Here is a 13,229-nt window from a genome sequence, read left to right as displayed (position 1 = left end):
TCCGTGGCCTCGTGGAGGGGACATTCCTGTGGGACCGACTGGACCTGCCCTGATGGGAAGATCATCCCCACCCTGATGGAAGATCATTTCCATCCCTGGCAACATCCCAGGCCAGGCTTGACAGGGCTCCGAGCAAACTGATCTGGGTGAAGATGTCCCTGCTCATGGCAGGGGTTGGACTGGATGGAGCTTCGAAGGTCCCTTCCACCCAAACTATTCTATGATTCTATAAAGATGCAGGAGGTTGCATCACACCAAGAGGTTATTTCCCCATCAGCTTTTAACCATTTGCATTGTGGTGCTGCAGATGCGACAGGCGTGGGGATGCCGATGTCCTCCAGCATCAAGGCACTGGCGTTCTTACCTGTTGCACTGCTCTGTTTCCTCAGGCCCTCGCTTCTTCAGCTTTTCTGTGGGTACCCCTGAGTAAGAGATGAATTGAAAACATCACCTGCCTCAAACAGATTCAATTCACCCCCCTGTGCTGCAGGCAGGGACACCCAGACCAGCTCCCCATAGCCCCTGCGTCTCCCTCCAGCCGAGCCCCCTCTCCCTGACGCAGCCCCACAGCTACCAGCCAGTCAATCTTTCCATTAGGAAATCCCGTTTTTCAGGGGCATATATAATAACTCAGCTGTGAAATTTTCACTCTAGTCTGAAACTTGGCTCAGCAGCAGAGAGGCTGGGAAGGGCTGGATGCAGGTGTGAAAAGCCCTTTTTACAATGAGCCCTTATAACTTGGGAGAAATGGCTTTAATCCTGCAATGTGTCATGTTGTGTGGGCCTCAGTGTGAATGGGTGGAGGGGAAAAACCAAAAACCAAAGCAGTCCCCAAGATGCCATCACATGCCACCTGGGAAGAGGCAAGTCCTGCTCAACAGAGCGGAGAACACCGATGTAATGGAACGGCACTTCTAGAGAAAGGGGAATTCTCCCCAGAAAGGGTCAAAAAGAAGTTTACACACCCCCAGAGATCCAGAAAACATGGAGACTGGATATACACGCAAATGCTGGTACCATTCCAGTAAAGTCCTGGTGGAAATGGGTAAGGAAATGCACGGCTTCTCCTGGTGGGGTGGAAATTCCCATCCAAAGGGGTTTCCAAGTCTCTATCACCGCAGAGTGTGAAACTATGTAAAACAGCAAAGAAGAACATGCTTATTCCTGCTCAGTGAAAATATCCATCCCGGCATGCCCGTGGCTCGCAGGAAAGGACCCTGTGACCCCGCAACAGCCCCGGTTTTAGGGGCTGCAGGACCCCCCGGACACACCATGCTGGCGCGGTTCTGAAAATCTCAGTAACACTTTTTAATATACAAGAATCAAAAGTACAGCAGTTTTACAATGTAGGAAAATTTAATACATACTATATAAACAACATATTTACATCAGAAATCACTAGGACAGTGGCATTTTTTCACAAATATAAATTAATATTAATTACTGTTTTTAGTCAACAGGTTTAAAAGTCCACATTTTTACAGTAAGAGTCCTTCTCTCCCCGGAGGGGAGGCGGAGGTCGGGAGGAAACGGGTGAAAGCAGAATAGCATTTTTGTGTGGATCACCTGCACTGTTCACTTAAGCGCTTCAGAGAGATGTTAGGAATCCACTTTGGTTGGGCACCGCATTGTCTGTCCACAGCAGGTTTTGGTCTGCAGGACTTCCATCCTGTGAATTCACAACTTTACACCATTTCCAAAGGGGTCAGGCTGAAAAATTACTTTTTAAATTATTATTATTATTAAATAAAAACCCAGCAAGTTGCTACTTTTTCCTGCAAAGAGGCTAGAGGGGATCCCGCGGCTGGTTTGGAAGGAAGAGCTCTACCAGATGTTGACACAAACACCACCGTGAGGTTTATGGCTGTGGACCTGTCCCCTCCGATCCCACTCACACCCAAGTGACTGTGTCTGGTTGTGGTCCCTACATCAAGGGGACATCAAATGCATGTGTGTGTGCGCTCAGGGAGGACTTCCTCCCAAATCTAGTTCTTCAGCTTCATTAAAGCCAACGCCAGTGAAGACCCACCCACCACGAGTGAACAAAACTATGTGACTTCAGTATCAGGCTAATGTGACAGTGGGGACAGCTCTTCAGTGGACATGGGTAAAGCTTTTGCTGTTCCACAAGGAGGAAACCCCAACCAACCTCATACCAGGCACCCAGGATGAGCAGAAACCCCCACATCTGGGCACAGAAAATGCTTCTTGCTGGGGTTCAAAGTTTTCCTGCACCAACCGTAACCATAACACTGGTCTGGCCAGTATTGCCTTTTGCTATAAGTCTATGGCACAAACTTTCCAGCACAATAGCACCACTTGGTGAACAAAAAGAGCAATTAATTCTCTTTGCCCCTCCAAGGTGTCTTCCATTTTCACATTAAAAGCTAATACCTCTGAAAAGAAAGGACCTCTGTCGAATACCACAGCAAGTGCGCCTGCAATCACAGCTTAGTGAGAAACGTCGCAAAAAACACTCTGTCTCAACACCTCCCATCACCCGTCAGCTCCAAGGGGTCGGTGGAAGACTTGTCTCCTCCTGGGCAGGTAAACACAAGGATAACACTTTCTCAGGGCAATTCAGCACTGCCCGTATGGGTTCTGCCCCCAAGGAAGCAAAACTGCCCTGCGGTTGGTGGAAACCTTGCAAAATGAAAACAAAAGGGGAGCAAAACACTTCCCACGTGTCCCGTTAAAGCAGTGGGTTCAGAAAGGAGCGAGCGACGGCAAGAGACTTGGGGACATGGGGGTATTAGTGTTGGTTTGTGTGCGCCTCCCAAGGCACGGGCTGGAGTTGGGAAGCCAGCCCTGAACACCCATCTCCCCTCAGACTTTCCGGGGAAAGGACATCACAGCTTATTCGGGTCAGATACTGGCATCTTAATATGAGGCCCAGGTCCTGTCCCCCACCAAAAAGAGGAGTCTGGAACAACCCAATCTTTAACCCTGAGCTCTGGGAGATGATGCATCCCCAGACACCACGCTCCAAGCAGCCCGGCTGCTGGGAGAGCTTTGTGGTCTCCAGGGATGTCACTCTACAAACAAAGGCCTAGGACCTGAAAAATCATCACCCAAGCTACTTCTGGCCAGCAAATCTGTGCACAACCCCTCCCACCACACCACAGTCTCCAGGATGGACACTGTTCTGCATCATACGCTGTGGCTCGAATACTTGGAGGAGTGTTTGCTCTGAAGTCCACTGAGCTGGGCTGTAGATCCCTCTTCTCCCTCTGCCATGCTGTGCTCTTAAAACATTTGCTCCAGGGATTTTTAAGGACTCAGTCCCGAATTCCTCATTCTCTCCCTGCTAACTTAGGTGCTAAGTCCTCAGGCACGTTTCCAGTTTAGCCAGAAGGTTGTTCAGTGCAGGTACTTTTAGCAATTCCGAGTTCCTGCTGACTGCTGGAAGGGTGGCAGGAAGGTGACCGTCAGCTGAACAGTGATCAGGCCACTGGATTCCTATTGAAGTCTGCACTACCTTATCCTTTGGTTGCAGTAAAGGTTTGCTGTCACTGTTTCACAAAGCACAGAGAAGAATTACTTGCCCGAAGACTGGAGCACTTCAGTGGCAAGGAGATGAGGAGCTTCAGGATCTCCAGATGCCCAGAGCCACCTTTTGACCTTGCAGCTCCCAGCCAGCATCTGTTAGTTCCTGGGCCATCCAAGCTGTCCATGTCAGAAGAAGAAGAGGAGCTTTGTTAGGAATTCCTAAGCCCTGTCCACTGGGAAATACTGTTCTCAATCCAGTTTCTTTCCTACTGGTCAGAAGTGAACTAAGCCTTTGCTAAGGGGGTCTTTTCTTCACATATCCCAAAGCCCCCCAGAGTCAAGATTTGCCAGTTCCAGCCCTGAGGGGGAAGGAAGATGCCCTGCATCTTGCATCTCTTCTGTTGCAGGGGACACAACAGCACTCAAAGCAGAGCCAGCTTCTTGAAATGGATAAAGACACAAGAAATGATAATGTGGCCAGAAAAGCAATGGATCGTCACCAGCATGGCTGCAACTCCTTTGGAGTCACTCTGCAGGGACATCAAGTACCTCCTTCAACCAAGCTTGGCTGCTGAGGGACTTTCCTGTCCCTCCTTTAACCAAGCTTGGCTGCTGAGGGACTCTCCTGTCCCTCTTTGAGTATCTTCCCATTGCCCTGTGCTGGTTACACACAAAGCCCAGCCCAACCAGTTTATCCCCAATCCCAAAGCAGCATCTGTCATAAAACATTAAGTCAGAGCAGGCACACAGCCTTCTGCACAATCCTAAGCAGCATCGATCCGCCTTCTCGGTCTGGGGAAACACTGGTTGGGGATAATTCCCTTGGGTCCATTGGAATGGGGAAAACAAAAACAGTACAAAAACAAAACAAAAGAATGAGGCAGCAAGGCTGGTTCCAAACGTTCAATAGTAGAAGAGGGGAAAGGAAACGAGAATCCAAACCAGAACAAAGAACTAACGAAATTCTTCCTCCAACTGCTCCTCCAAAATCCTCCTTGACCCAGCAAGATGATAGCAGCATGTTCAAAGTTTCTTGTTGCATCAAACCAGCTATTTCAGATGTTTGCTTTCCCCCTCTCAGTCACTTTATGCTTTCCGAATGTTCCAGTTATAATCTGGATTGTTTTTTTGTTCTAACGACCTATCCAGAGGTGACCTGTGATCGAGAGGTGACTTGGAATCGTGGGGGGATTTCTGAGAGGGAGGCGAGCGAGGGTCCGACACCGCAGGGTGAGGTGGAGGAAGCGGCTGTTTGTAATCTCCCGATTTGTCTGTGTGGAAGGACCGGTAGTGGTCCGAAGGTCCTTGGCCATGATATCCCATGGGCGGCCTGTGATCAGACATCCGTCGGAAATCCTGCTGGTGGTAGTTCTGAGGCCTGAACTCATCGGATCGTCGACGCTTGGAATCGTGGTGGTGCCTGCAGAGAGGAAGAACAGATGGAGATCAGCTCTCCAAGGAAAGCCTGGCCACCACAGTTCGCAGCGTTGCAAACCCCTCCCAGCCTTTCTGAGATGAAAATGAATTAATTACCTGTCATAATAATCCCGGTGGCCTCTGTGGTCTCGGTCACTGTTGTATTGTTCATATGGTCTCTTGCGGGAGAGGTTATTTGGTCTGTAGTTCCCGGAGCTTCGGTGGGGATCTCCACGAGATCGCCGATCGCCGTAGTGGTGGTCCTTGTACCAGTGCTGCTCATACTGGTGGTGCCGCTCCCCACCCCACATCTGGCTGCTGTTGCCACCATAGTTGAACTTCCGATCCCTCTGCCATTCTCCTCGGTCTGCAATGAGGAAAGCACCACTAAGTGTCTTTCATACTTTAGTTTAAGCCCATTACTTTGCTGAATTATTTAAAAAATGAAAACTGTTGCTGTGTCCCTTTAGCTTTCTCCTCCCTAAACTATGTAGGCCAAATTTTATTCTTTTAATTTCTTTATGAGAAAGAAAGATAATGTGCTAGCAAATATTATTCTGTCCTGTTCTTATACTCTTTTCATCACTATACCGTCATGTTTCCTAGTCCAGCAATAAGCACAGTGATAATTTATGTTCCATCGCATCAGCTTTAAATCTGACCAGCCGCAAGTGCCAGAAGGACTTGTGTCCAAGAGCAAACAGCCATGAGGTTAGAATGGTTTTTCAGTGCTCACCTGTGTTGCTGAAATGTCTCTTGTTTGGATGGCCATAGTTGTCGCGTGGGTGTCCATGCATCTGCTGCTGGGCATGGGAAGGAGGCAGGTGGATCTTCTGGGAATGAGGATTGTGAGGCATGTGAGACTGGGACATCACAGAATCGCGGCTGGAGCCTGAAGGCTCTGGGCGGAACGGCTTCTTCATGCTGGACATGTCCTCCTTCTTCTTCTGCTCCTGCAAGGTGCAAGAGAAGGTTACAGCTCAACTGCTCTTCCACCAAAACATTCGAACTATGTGAGCAATGGCCTCATCTGGCAGGCTCTGGATTTGTCTGAAGACTCTCCACGCTATGGGTCACCTGCTCCTTTGTGAGGGCTTTGTGGACCAACTGTGCCCAAGTGTGGGATGAACACCAACAGTACAAGTGTGGTGGAGGATGGGCACGGCTCTGACACAGCTCTGCTTCCACATCCCAACTCTACAGGGCAGCACTCCTGGGCTTTTCACTTCAACTCAACGAAACGTGCCACACCAAGCAATGGTTACTCTGGGTTAGAACAACCAGGACAAAGTGTCCAGTGTTGTTAGATGAGGGGAGAAATGCCACATGGAAGAGGAGGCAAAGGCAACCAGGACCGTTTAGATGTTACGAGAAATCACAGACTGCCAGCAACAATAAAGAAAGTCCATGATAAGAGAAAAAAGTATTGACGCTCCATGTGCAACAAGTATTAAGGACAACAACCAGAGGGAAGGCGCTTCAGATCTCACCTCCTCTTCCTGTGACCTTTTCTTATGAGCCATCTTGTAGAGTTTGTGCAGTTTTCTAGCATCAAATTCTGTGAACTTTGACACAAATATCCATAGGTTCCTAGAAGGACATGAACATTTTCTGTTAATTAGTACATCAGCAGTTCAGCTGCCATCTGCTTTCAAACCAACATCAGACCAGTTCTGTCCTCTCTGGAAAACAGTCTCAACCCAGCTCAGGACAGGATGATCAGGAGAGTTGGAACAAAGTTCTTCAAAGTAAAATAAAGAGGTTTGCATTGGTTTATCTAAACTAGTTCTGAAATCAATTTAAATGAAACCAGCACAGCTTGCAGATAAAACCTGCACCTGAGACTGGTCATGGACTTAGTGGGCTAGAGAATGCAAGATTTTGCAGGTTAAATAAGAGGAAAGTGGCACACTCATCCACATGAAGCCCAGCAGCCTCTGACTACCATTTTTAAATATCATAGACCAGCCAAAGAAACCAAAATGATCCCTCACCTTCTCCATAGCTTGATATGATCCTGGTCAGTGTAGGCTTTAAGGCACTCTGAGATGCGGTCCCCAATTTTTAGGAGGCAGTTTCGTGTGTGCTCCAGCTGTTCTTGAACCGTCAGTCCCTTATCAGGCTTATCAAGTTGCTTCAGTGCTTTTTTCACTGGTCTCATCCTTTCCTTGCACTTGAAAAAGCAATAGAGAGCAGAAAGTGATTCATTTGGCACAGGGCTCTACACTGTTCCCTTGTTAATCAGACAGAGCTCGAAGAAGTTCATTAGCATGAGACATTAGCTTTATCAGACCATTAGGCAAAGAGAAAACAGCTATGAAAACAGCAATTTGTTAGACATGCTGCAGAAAACAATAAGGAAAAGACAAGAGTCTCCCCACCCCCACTGCCCACCCCTTCTAGAGGGGAACAACTTGTAACTGCACATGATCCGTGATCTGCTCTTGTGCAGATCCCACGGCAGGCGGGGAAGCGTAACCGAGCATCAGCACGCTGAATCAACAGCCCTGGCTGGATAAGTGCTCACTCCATAGCCTCCCTGTCCATCCCCATCTGTGGTCACTTTAATCTATTCCTTTTACCCAAACTGAAAGTCATGAGATAAAAGCACCATCTTTTTTCAGTTGTGCGCATCAATACTGTGCGCAGACATAAATCAGACAGGTTTCTGCTGCTTGACTGGACCTTTCACACATCACAGAGGGAAAATAAAAGAAAAAAAAAAAGACAAAAAATAACACAGGACCTGCAGCAAATACAGAGATTTGAATTTAGACAACTGTTTTTAAGAAGTGGTATTTCAGTATTTCCCTGTGCAAGTTATGCCAAGGAGAGTCTACCACGACAACTTTTACTAAAAGGCTATTTTTACAACAAGCTTTGCAGGCACCTTTGCTGCAAGAGCATTTACACAAACAGGGAAGTGCTCTCCCATCTCCCGAGGAAAATACTCACTATGCTGAATGTTTCTTGGTCCAGATCATCGTCCTCGTCTTCTCCAATGGGGATGGGTTCACTCCCTGCTGTAATGTGGACGGGACCTTGCGATCTCTTTGCTTTACTTCCAGATTTGGCTTCACCACCTTTTGGCTTTACAAGGACAAATCACACACATCACATGATGAGCCAGACTGCAGGATCCCAAGCGATCCAACCAACAACCTCCACACTATTGCTACTGGGAGTTGTTAAATCCCGGGCACTGCTCCTACAACTTTCCTCCCAAGATCTCAAACTGTTTAGCTGCAATGTCTCTATTTAGCTTTATGTCATCCCTGTCGAAGCTGAGAGAAATCAGAGCCAACATTCTGGACACTAATATGATATTCATACTCAAGGAGAGAAAACCAACATTGAAGACTTTGAAGCAAGGTTAAGCTAAAGATTATATATCCATTGCAAAGGACAGAGCTCAGAGTAGCCTCATGTCTATGAGGATGTGCAACTTCAGGTCATGTCACTAGTCCTCAGACCCTCTGGAAAGTCACCCCAAATCACAGCCTGTCAGTGTAAATTCTGACTTATTTATCTGTAGTCAGAGCCCTTTAGAGACAAAGTCACACCAAAAATCACAGGAAAGCAAACTTTCCCCTACACAGGCAACACAACATCTTGGTTTGCACTTATGACCTCAGTGTCAAAACACACTGGGCATGTAGTACATACCTGTTCCTTGGACAGGTACTTCAAGTCATTATTACAGAAGCCTTTACCCCACTACCAATCTCAGCCCAGCCTCAGGGCAGTTGTACCCAAAACTCAAGGGTCATTTTAGTCCACAACATACCATTGATGATGAAACATTCATTCTGGTGAGTCCTCAACAGTCACAAGGACAACTCACAGTCTCGATATTGTGGACAGTTGGGTTCTTTGGGGTGAATTTAAATAAGAGGAGAATACAGACAAGGAGCTGCCAACCCTGTGATAAATCACAGCTGAACAGAACTTTGATTTGAGTGCTCCAGGCTCTTCCCAATTTCTTCCTTAACATTAGCTATTTGGCCATATCGCTGTCACAGGGACAGCTGTATTTTAAAGGCAGTCTGACAAAATCTCTTCCTTTTTGCTCACATTCCACCAGGCTTTAGGATAACATTGCCTTTTCCACTTTTTGCTGCAATTCTTCAGAAAAAGAATTCAGGAGGGCTGAAAAAGGGATACCACCTCACCCCACAGTGCTCCATTGATGTCTCTTCACACAGGGCCTTTAATGAATCATAAGTCTCATAGCTTGCCCTTCTGCTCAGAGAACTCCCTAGCTCTTAAACCACTCCTGAGAGTTACCACATACCTTCTCTTTCTTGTCTTTTGTCTTCTTTTTCTCTTTATCGCTTTCCTTTTCTTTCTTAGTTGTTGTCTGTTTTTCCTTGTTCTCTTTGTTCTCTTTCTTCTTCTGTTTCTTCTTCACAGGGCTCTTATCCAAGCCATCCTCCTAGAAAGTCAGTCATGGCACAGTCAGACTGGAGTCCCTCACCTCATGTACACTTTCTTCAAAAAAAATGCAGGCAGTTTATGAGCTCCATCCAAGTTTGCTGTCACACCTCCTTAACCAGACAGCAAGCCCTGCTTAACCAGCTGCAATCCACCCAAACCTTGACAAAAGGGTATAAAAAATAGATGAGCCCCAATCTGTAACAAGCTGGCAAACTAGATGTGCTGCTTTCCTATGCCAGCCACGCTCAAGAACACTCAGCCCCTAAGGTAGATACTGATCAGCACAGGAACAAAAACCCTTAGACTACAAGCCAAACCACTCAAAGACAGAAGGTTTTCTAAGCAACAGCATAACCTTGGTGAACTCCATCTTCACCACTGGCTGACGTACTGACAAGGAGAGAGAAACAATTCTTCTTTCTCTCCTTTATAAGGGCAACGGGCTTTGTCCTGAGACAACCTTTCCTCCAAGTCAATATGTGGATGTGTGTGGCCATTCTAGGATCTCCCAAAACACTTAAAGCACTAAAAGTGCGACTGGTAAAGGTCCATGTTTCACTCCGAGAGCTGTATATATGTTTTTGTGAGTTTGCCAATCTCCTGTGGGAAGCACCATGTCGCTCTCCCCAGTTCCACAGGGCGTTTGCTAGGGGTGCTTCTCAAATTGAGTTTCTGCAGTAGCAATATCGCTTAGAGAGACCTGGAAAAGCCGTTACCCACCAAGCTGACTCACCTTGACTTCACCTTCTTCTGACTGGTTGTCAGAGTGCCGAGGAGAAGACAGTTCATTCCCATGCTCATCTTTGACTTTGGGCGCCTTGTTCTCTTTCTTTACTCGTGGTTTCCTCTTCTTCAGCTTGCCCTGGTGAAAAAACAGAAAAAGTCAGGGCAAGCAAAGAGCTACAGCTTCTTCCTGGAGACATACATCTCCTGAACATCTCGCATGAGCCTGAGTCCTTCAGTAAGTGCAATAATTACCCGCCCCATAATAACTATCATTAAAGTATCACAATGCAATCAGACAACAGATAAGTCCCTGTTCTTTCACATAGATGATGTTCAGTGACCTGGGAGCACAGACTGTCTCCTGCCATCAGCCAACCTCTCATCCCAAAACCCCCAGAATCCAGAAGCCACAACTCACCTCTTCCCCATCTTTCATGTTTTCTTTCTTGTCCAGATCTTTCTTCAACAGTTTTAGTAGATAATCAACTCGGGTCTGGAGCTGTTTTCCCTGAGGTTTCTTATCTGTCTCAACAGGCAGAATCTTTGACAAAGAAGGGAAAAAAAAATACACCCACATGAACCTACCAAAGTTTGACAAGAGAGATACACACTAGTAACAGTCCTTCCAGGCCCAGAAAAGGGTTGGAGACGCTGCATCTTCTGGGGGAACAAGAAGGCTCAAGCATTTCTTGCAGCTCCCACACAGACTCTCCCTGTGTAGCCAAAAGCAAAGCTCGTAGCAAGCATCCCTCCCCTTGGCCTTTTGCAGAAGGCAGCTCTCTACATTCTCGATGATCTTTCTTGTAGGTGAGCAAAAAGAAGGAAAAAAAAAACTTTGCAAACTATATTTGGGACCTTGACTTGCAAAACTGATTCCACTCTCCTTGACACATCCGATCTGTTTGTCACAGCCTTGTCACAGCAGGCTGGTCCCTCTGGTAACCTGAGACATTGCTATGGCCATGATACAGACGCAGAATTTTTAGGGGAAAAGGCAGCTGCAAGGTGCCACTTTGTGGAGGGAGTATCAGTTGCCAACTAGGTTATCTTTATAGTTCATTGGAAACTGGGTGGTGTGTCTCAGGCAATTGCTTCCATTGTAAAATGCATTTCTGAGCTCCATGTAGGCTCTCAGCCATAGCCTGATCTTTGCTAAAAACACTAGTGGGGATGTCACGGGAACGTAACATATTGGCAGCAAAGCTGGTGTAGAGATTCGTGATGTTCCTCGGCCCTGTGCTGCAGTTCGCTCTCCTTTCATTGTGCTGACACAACAGACGGCAGCTTGTTTTTAGCCTGGATTATTTCAATGCGGCCCCCAAAAACAGTTCTGATGGGAGTGACTGAGGAACAGAGGAACCAGATGGAGGTTCTCCAGTTGGCTTCGCTGCCATAGCCAGTCATGTAACTAGACCCTCAAAGCTAACACAGACCAGTCTTGACATAAGCAGTTTGAAATCTGTGAAATATTATTTCCACACAGAAATTCAGACTCAGCTTCTTGTGAGATGCTCAAGGAAATATCGAGTCACAATTATGCAATGCACCCTCTATATTGTGCATGTAACCACACATGTCAGCATTACCATTTTCTTCCTGCATCATTTCAATGTGGCTCATATGGTAATATTCAGAGAAAATTTACTGCCAATCAAATAACACAACTCTGCTTTCCATCAAGCATGCAACATTCTGTAGAGGTCATTGTTTTCCTCAGTATTATTTATTATTATTTTTGGAGTGGTTACAAACGTAAGCATCTGTTTCTGGAGTAAATCAAACATACTCTCTATGATCACTGCAATGGACCCAATGCAAGCAACAAGCAAAGTGACCTACCTTATCAGATAACTTCAATTCCGGATCTGTTTTAATTAGCTCCCAGTTTCCATAACCATGTTCGTAAATTCCCACTAACAAGCGAGAATCCTCCTCCACTCCCCAGTCTACATCAAAATGGGCAGCTTTGACACGGCACGTCAGGCGGTACCTGAAGGCATTTCAAACATGAGCTACTTTTAATGCTGCAGAGGATAAAGCAAATCCACATATCTAGGCTATTCTCTTTCCACTACAAAATCCAAATTCCCCGAGCCTCTTTTCGCATTGCCTACTTAGCCAAACTCACTTCTTCCTTTCTTCAGGATCCGCGGGAATGGATTTATGCAGCATTTCAAACTCTTCTTCATGTTGGATGATTGATTTCACATTGACTTGGACACCAGAAATTTTGATAGTAGGGCCTCTTCTTTTTCCAGGTCCTTTCCCTGCTCAACAATAAAACACAGCAACTAAGAGAACTCTTATGAAAAGAAGTGTCTCAGGAAAAATGTCTAGACACAACCTCTGCAACCTCTTATTTGAACATAGGGCTGTCTGCTAAAGCAGGCCCAAAATATAAGTTTTTTTCAGTAGCTCACTTAGATCTGCAATGCAAACAGCTCTCTATCATTTTCTTAAAATCACATCCAAGTACACCGATGCTGTTGCTTTAGTAGTTTTGTTCAGCTGCAACAGGCAGAGACCCAGCGGGAAATTCAGCCCAGCCCCCTTTATCTCCAAACCAACAGCACAGAACAGCCACACACAAAATCATAGAATGGTTTGAGTTGGAAGGGACTATTGAAAGTCATCTTGCTTACCTTCACCTGGATTTTCTTTCAGCTGCTCCTCGTATTCTTGCATTGCTGACACACAGCTGTTATGGATGAGTTCCCCTAGTCGTTTCAGATCAGCTACAGACTTATCCACCAGCTCAGCATCCCGGGCAATACACTCCAGCCTGGGAAAGGGGAAAAAAGAATTGCAAGTTTTGGATTTGATACAGCATATCTCCTCCCAGACGCTTCCCGAGCAGTTGTTTCATAGCTTTTGTTAGTCAATGCTGTATATTTATGAACATATGAAACCTGCAAGAGTTGAGTTTGTGCAGGAAACAACACAGTCTTCTTTGAGATTTAACAGCTGCAGAACAGTGCAGATACAGTTTAACTGTTCAAATCCTTTGGATATTTTAGTATTAAAGCAAAGGTGAGAACTGTCTAGCTTGGGCACAACAGGCACTCTCTGTGACTGCCCAGCGTTCCCCCTTGCCTTCCCAGTTCCATATTGACCCCCTCTGATGGTCCAAAGCTGCCATCTGCTGTCCCTTTTGCCTGGCT

General features: G+C 46.4%; 1 protein-coding gene across 7 annotated transcripts in view; it reads right to left on the bottom strand.

Annotated features, from left to right (window-relative positions):
• Positions 1-1,293: 1,293 nt before the first annotated feature.
• Positions 1,294-13,229, bottom strand: part of CHD2 (chromodomain helicase DNA binding protein 2) — a 73,493-nt gene continuing 61,557 nt past the window's right edge. For all 7 annotated transcript variants that reach the window (XM_065076627.1, XM_065076626.1, XM_065076629.1 and 4 more), the window contains 12 exons: positions 12,711-12,850; positions 12,197-12,335; positions 11,908-12,058; positions 10,487-10,609; positions 10,076-10,204; positions 9,200-9,340; positions 7,861-7,995; positions 6,900-7,078; positions 6,396-6,495; positions 5,642-5,858; positions 5,023-5,272; positions 1,294-4,909 (listed from right to left, as the gene is read on the bottom strand). In XM_065076627.1, coding sequence (XP_064932699.1) covers positions 4,576-4,909; positions 5,023-5,272; positions 5,642-5,858; positions 6,396-6,495; positions 6,900-7,078; positions 7,861-7,995; positions 9,200-9,340; positions 10,076-10,204; positions 10,487-10,609; positions 11,908-12,058; positions 12,197-12,335; positions 12,711-12,850 — 2,038 coding nt within the window. In that variant the 3' untranslated portion in view covers positions 1,294-4,575. The remainder of the gene's footprint in view (positions 4,910-5,022; positions 5,273-5,641; positions 5,859-6,395; positions 6,496-6,899; positions 7,079-7,860; positions 7,996-9,199; positions 9,341-10,075; positions 10,205-10,486; positions 10,610-11,907; positions 12,059-12,196; positions 12,336-12,710; positions 12,851-13,229) is intronic.

The sequence above is a fragment of the Columba livia genome, chromosome 11, assembly GCF_036013475.1.
Source record: "Columba livia isolate bColLiv1 breed racing homer chromosome 11, bColLiv1.pat.W.v2, whole genome shotgun sequence".
Taxonomy (NCBI): Eukaryota; Metazoa; Chordata; class Aves; order Columbiformes; family Columbidae; genus Columba; species Columba livia.
This window is presented reverse-complemented; position numbering and strand designations above follow the sequence as displayed.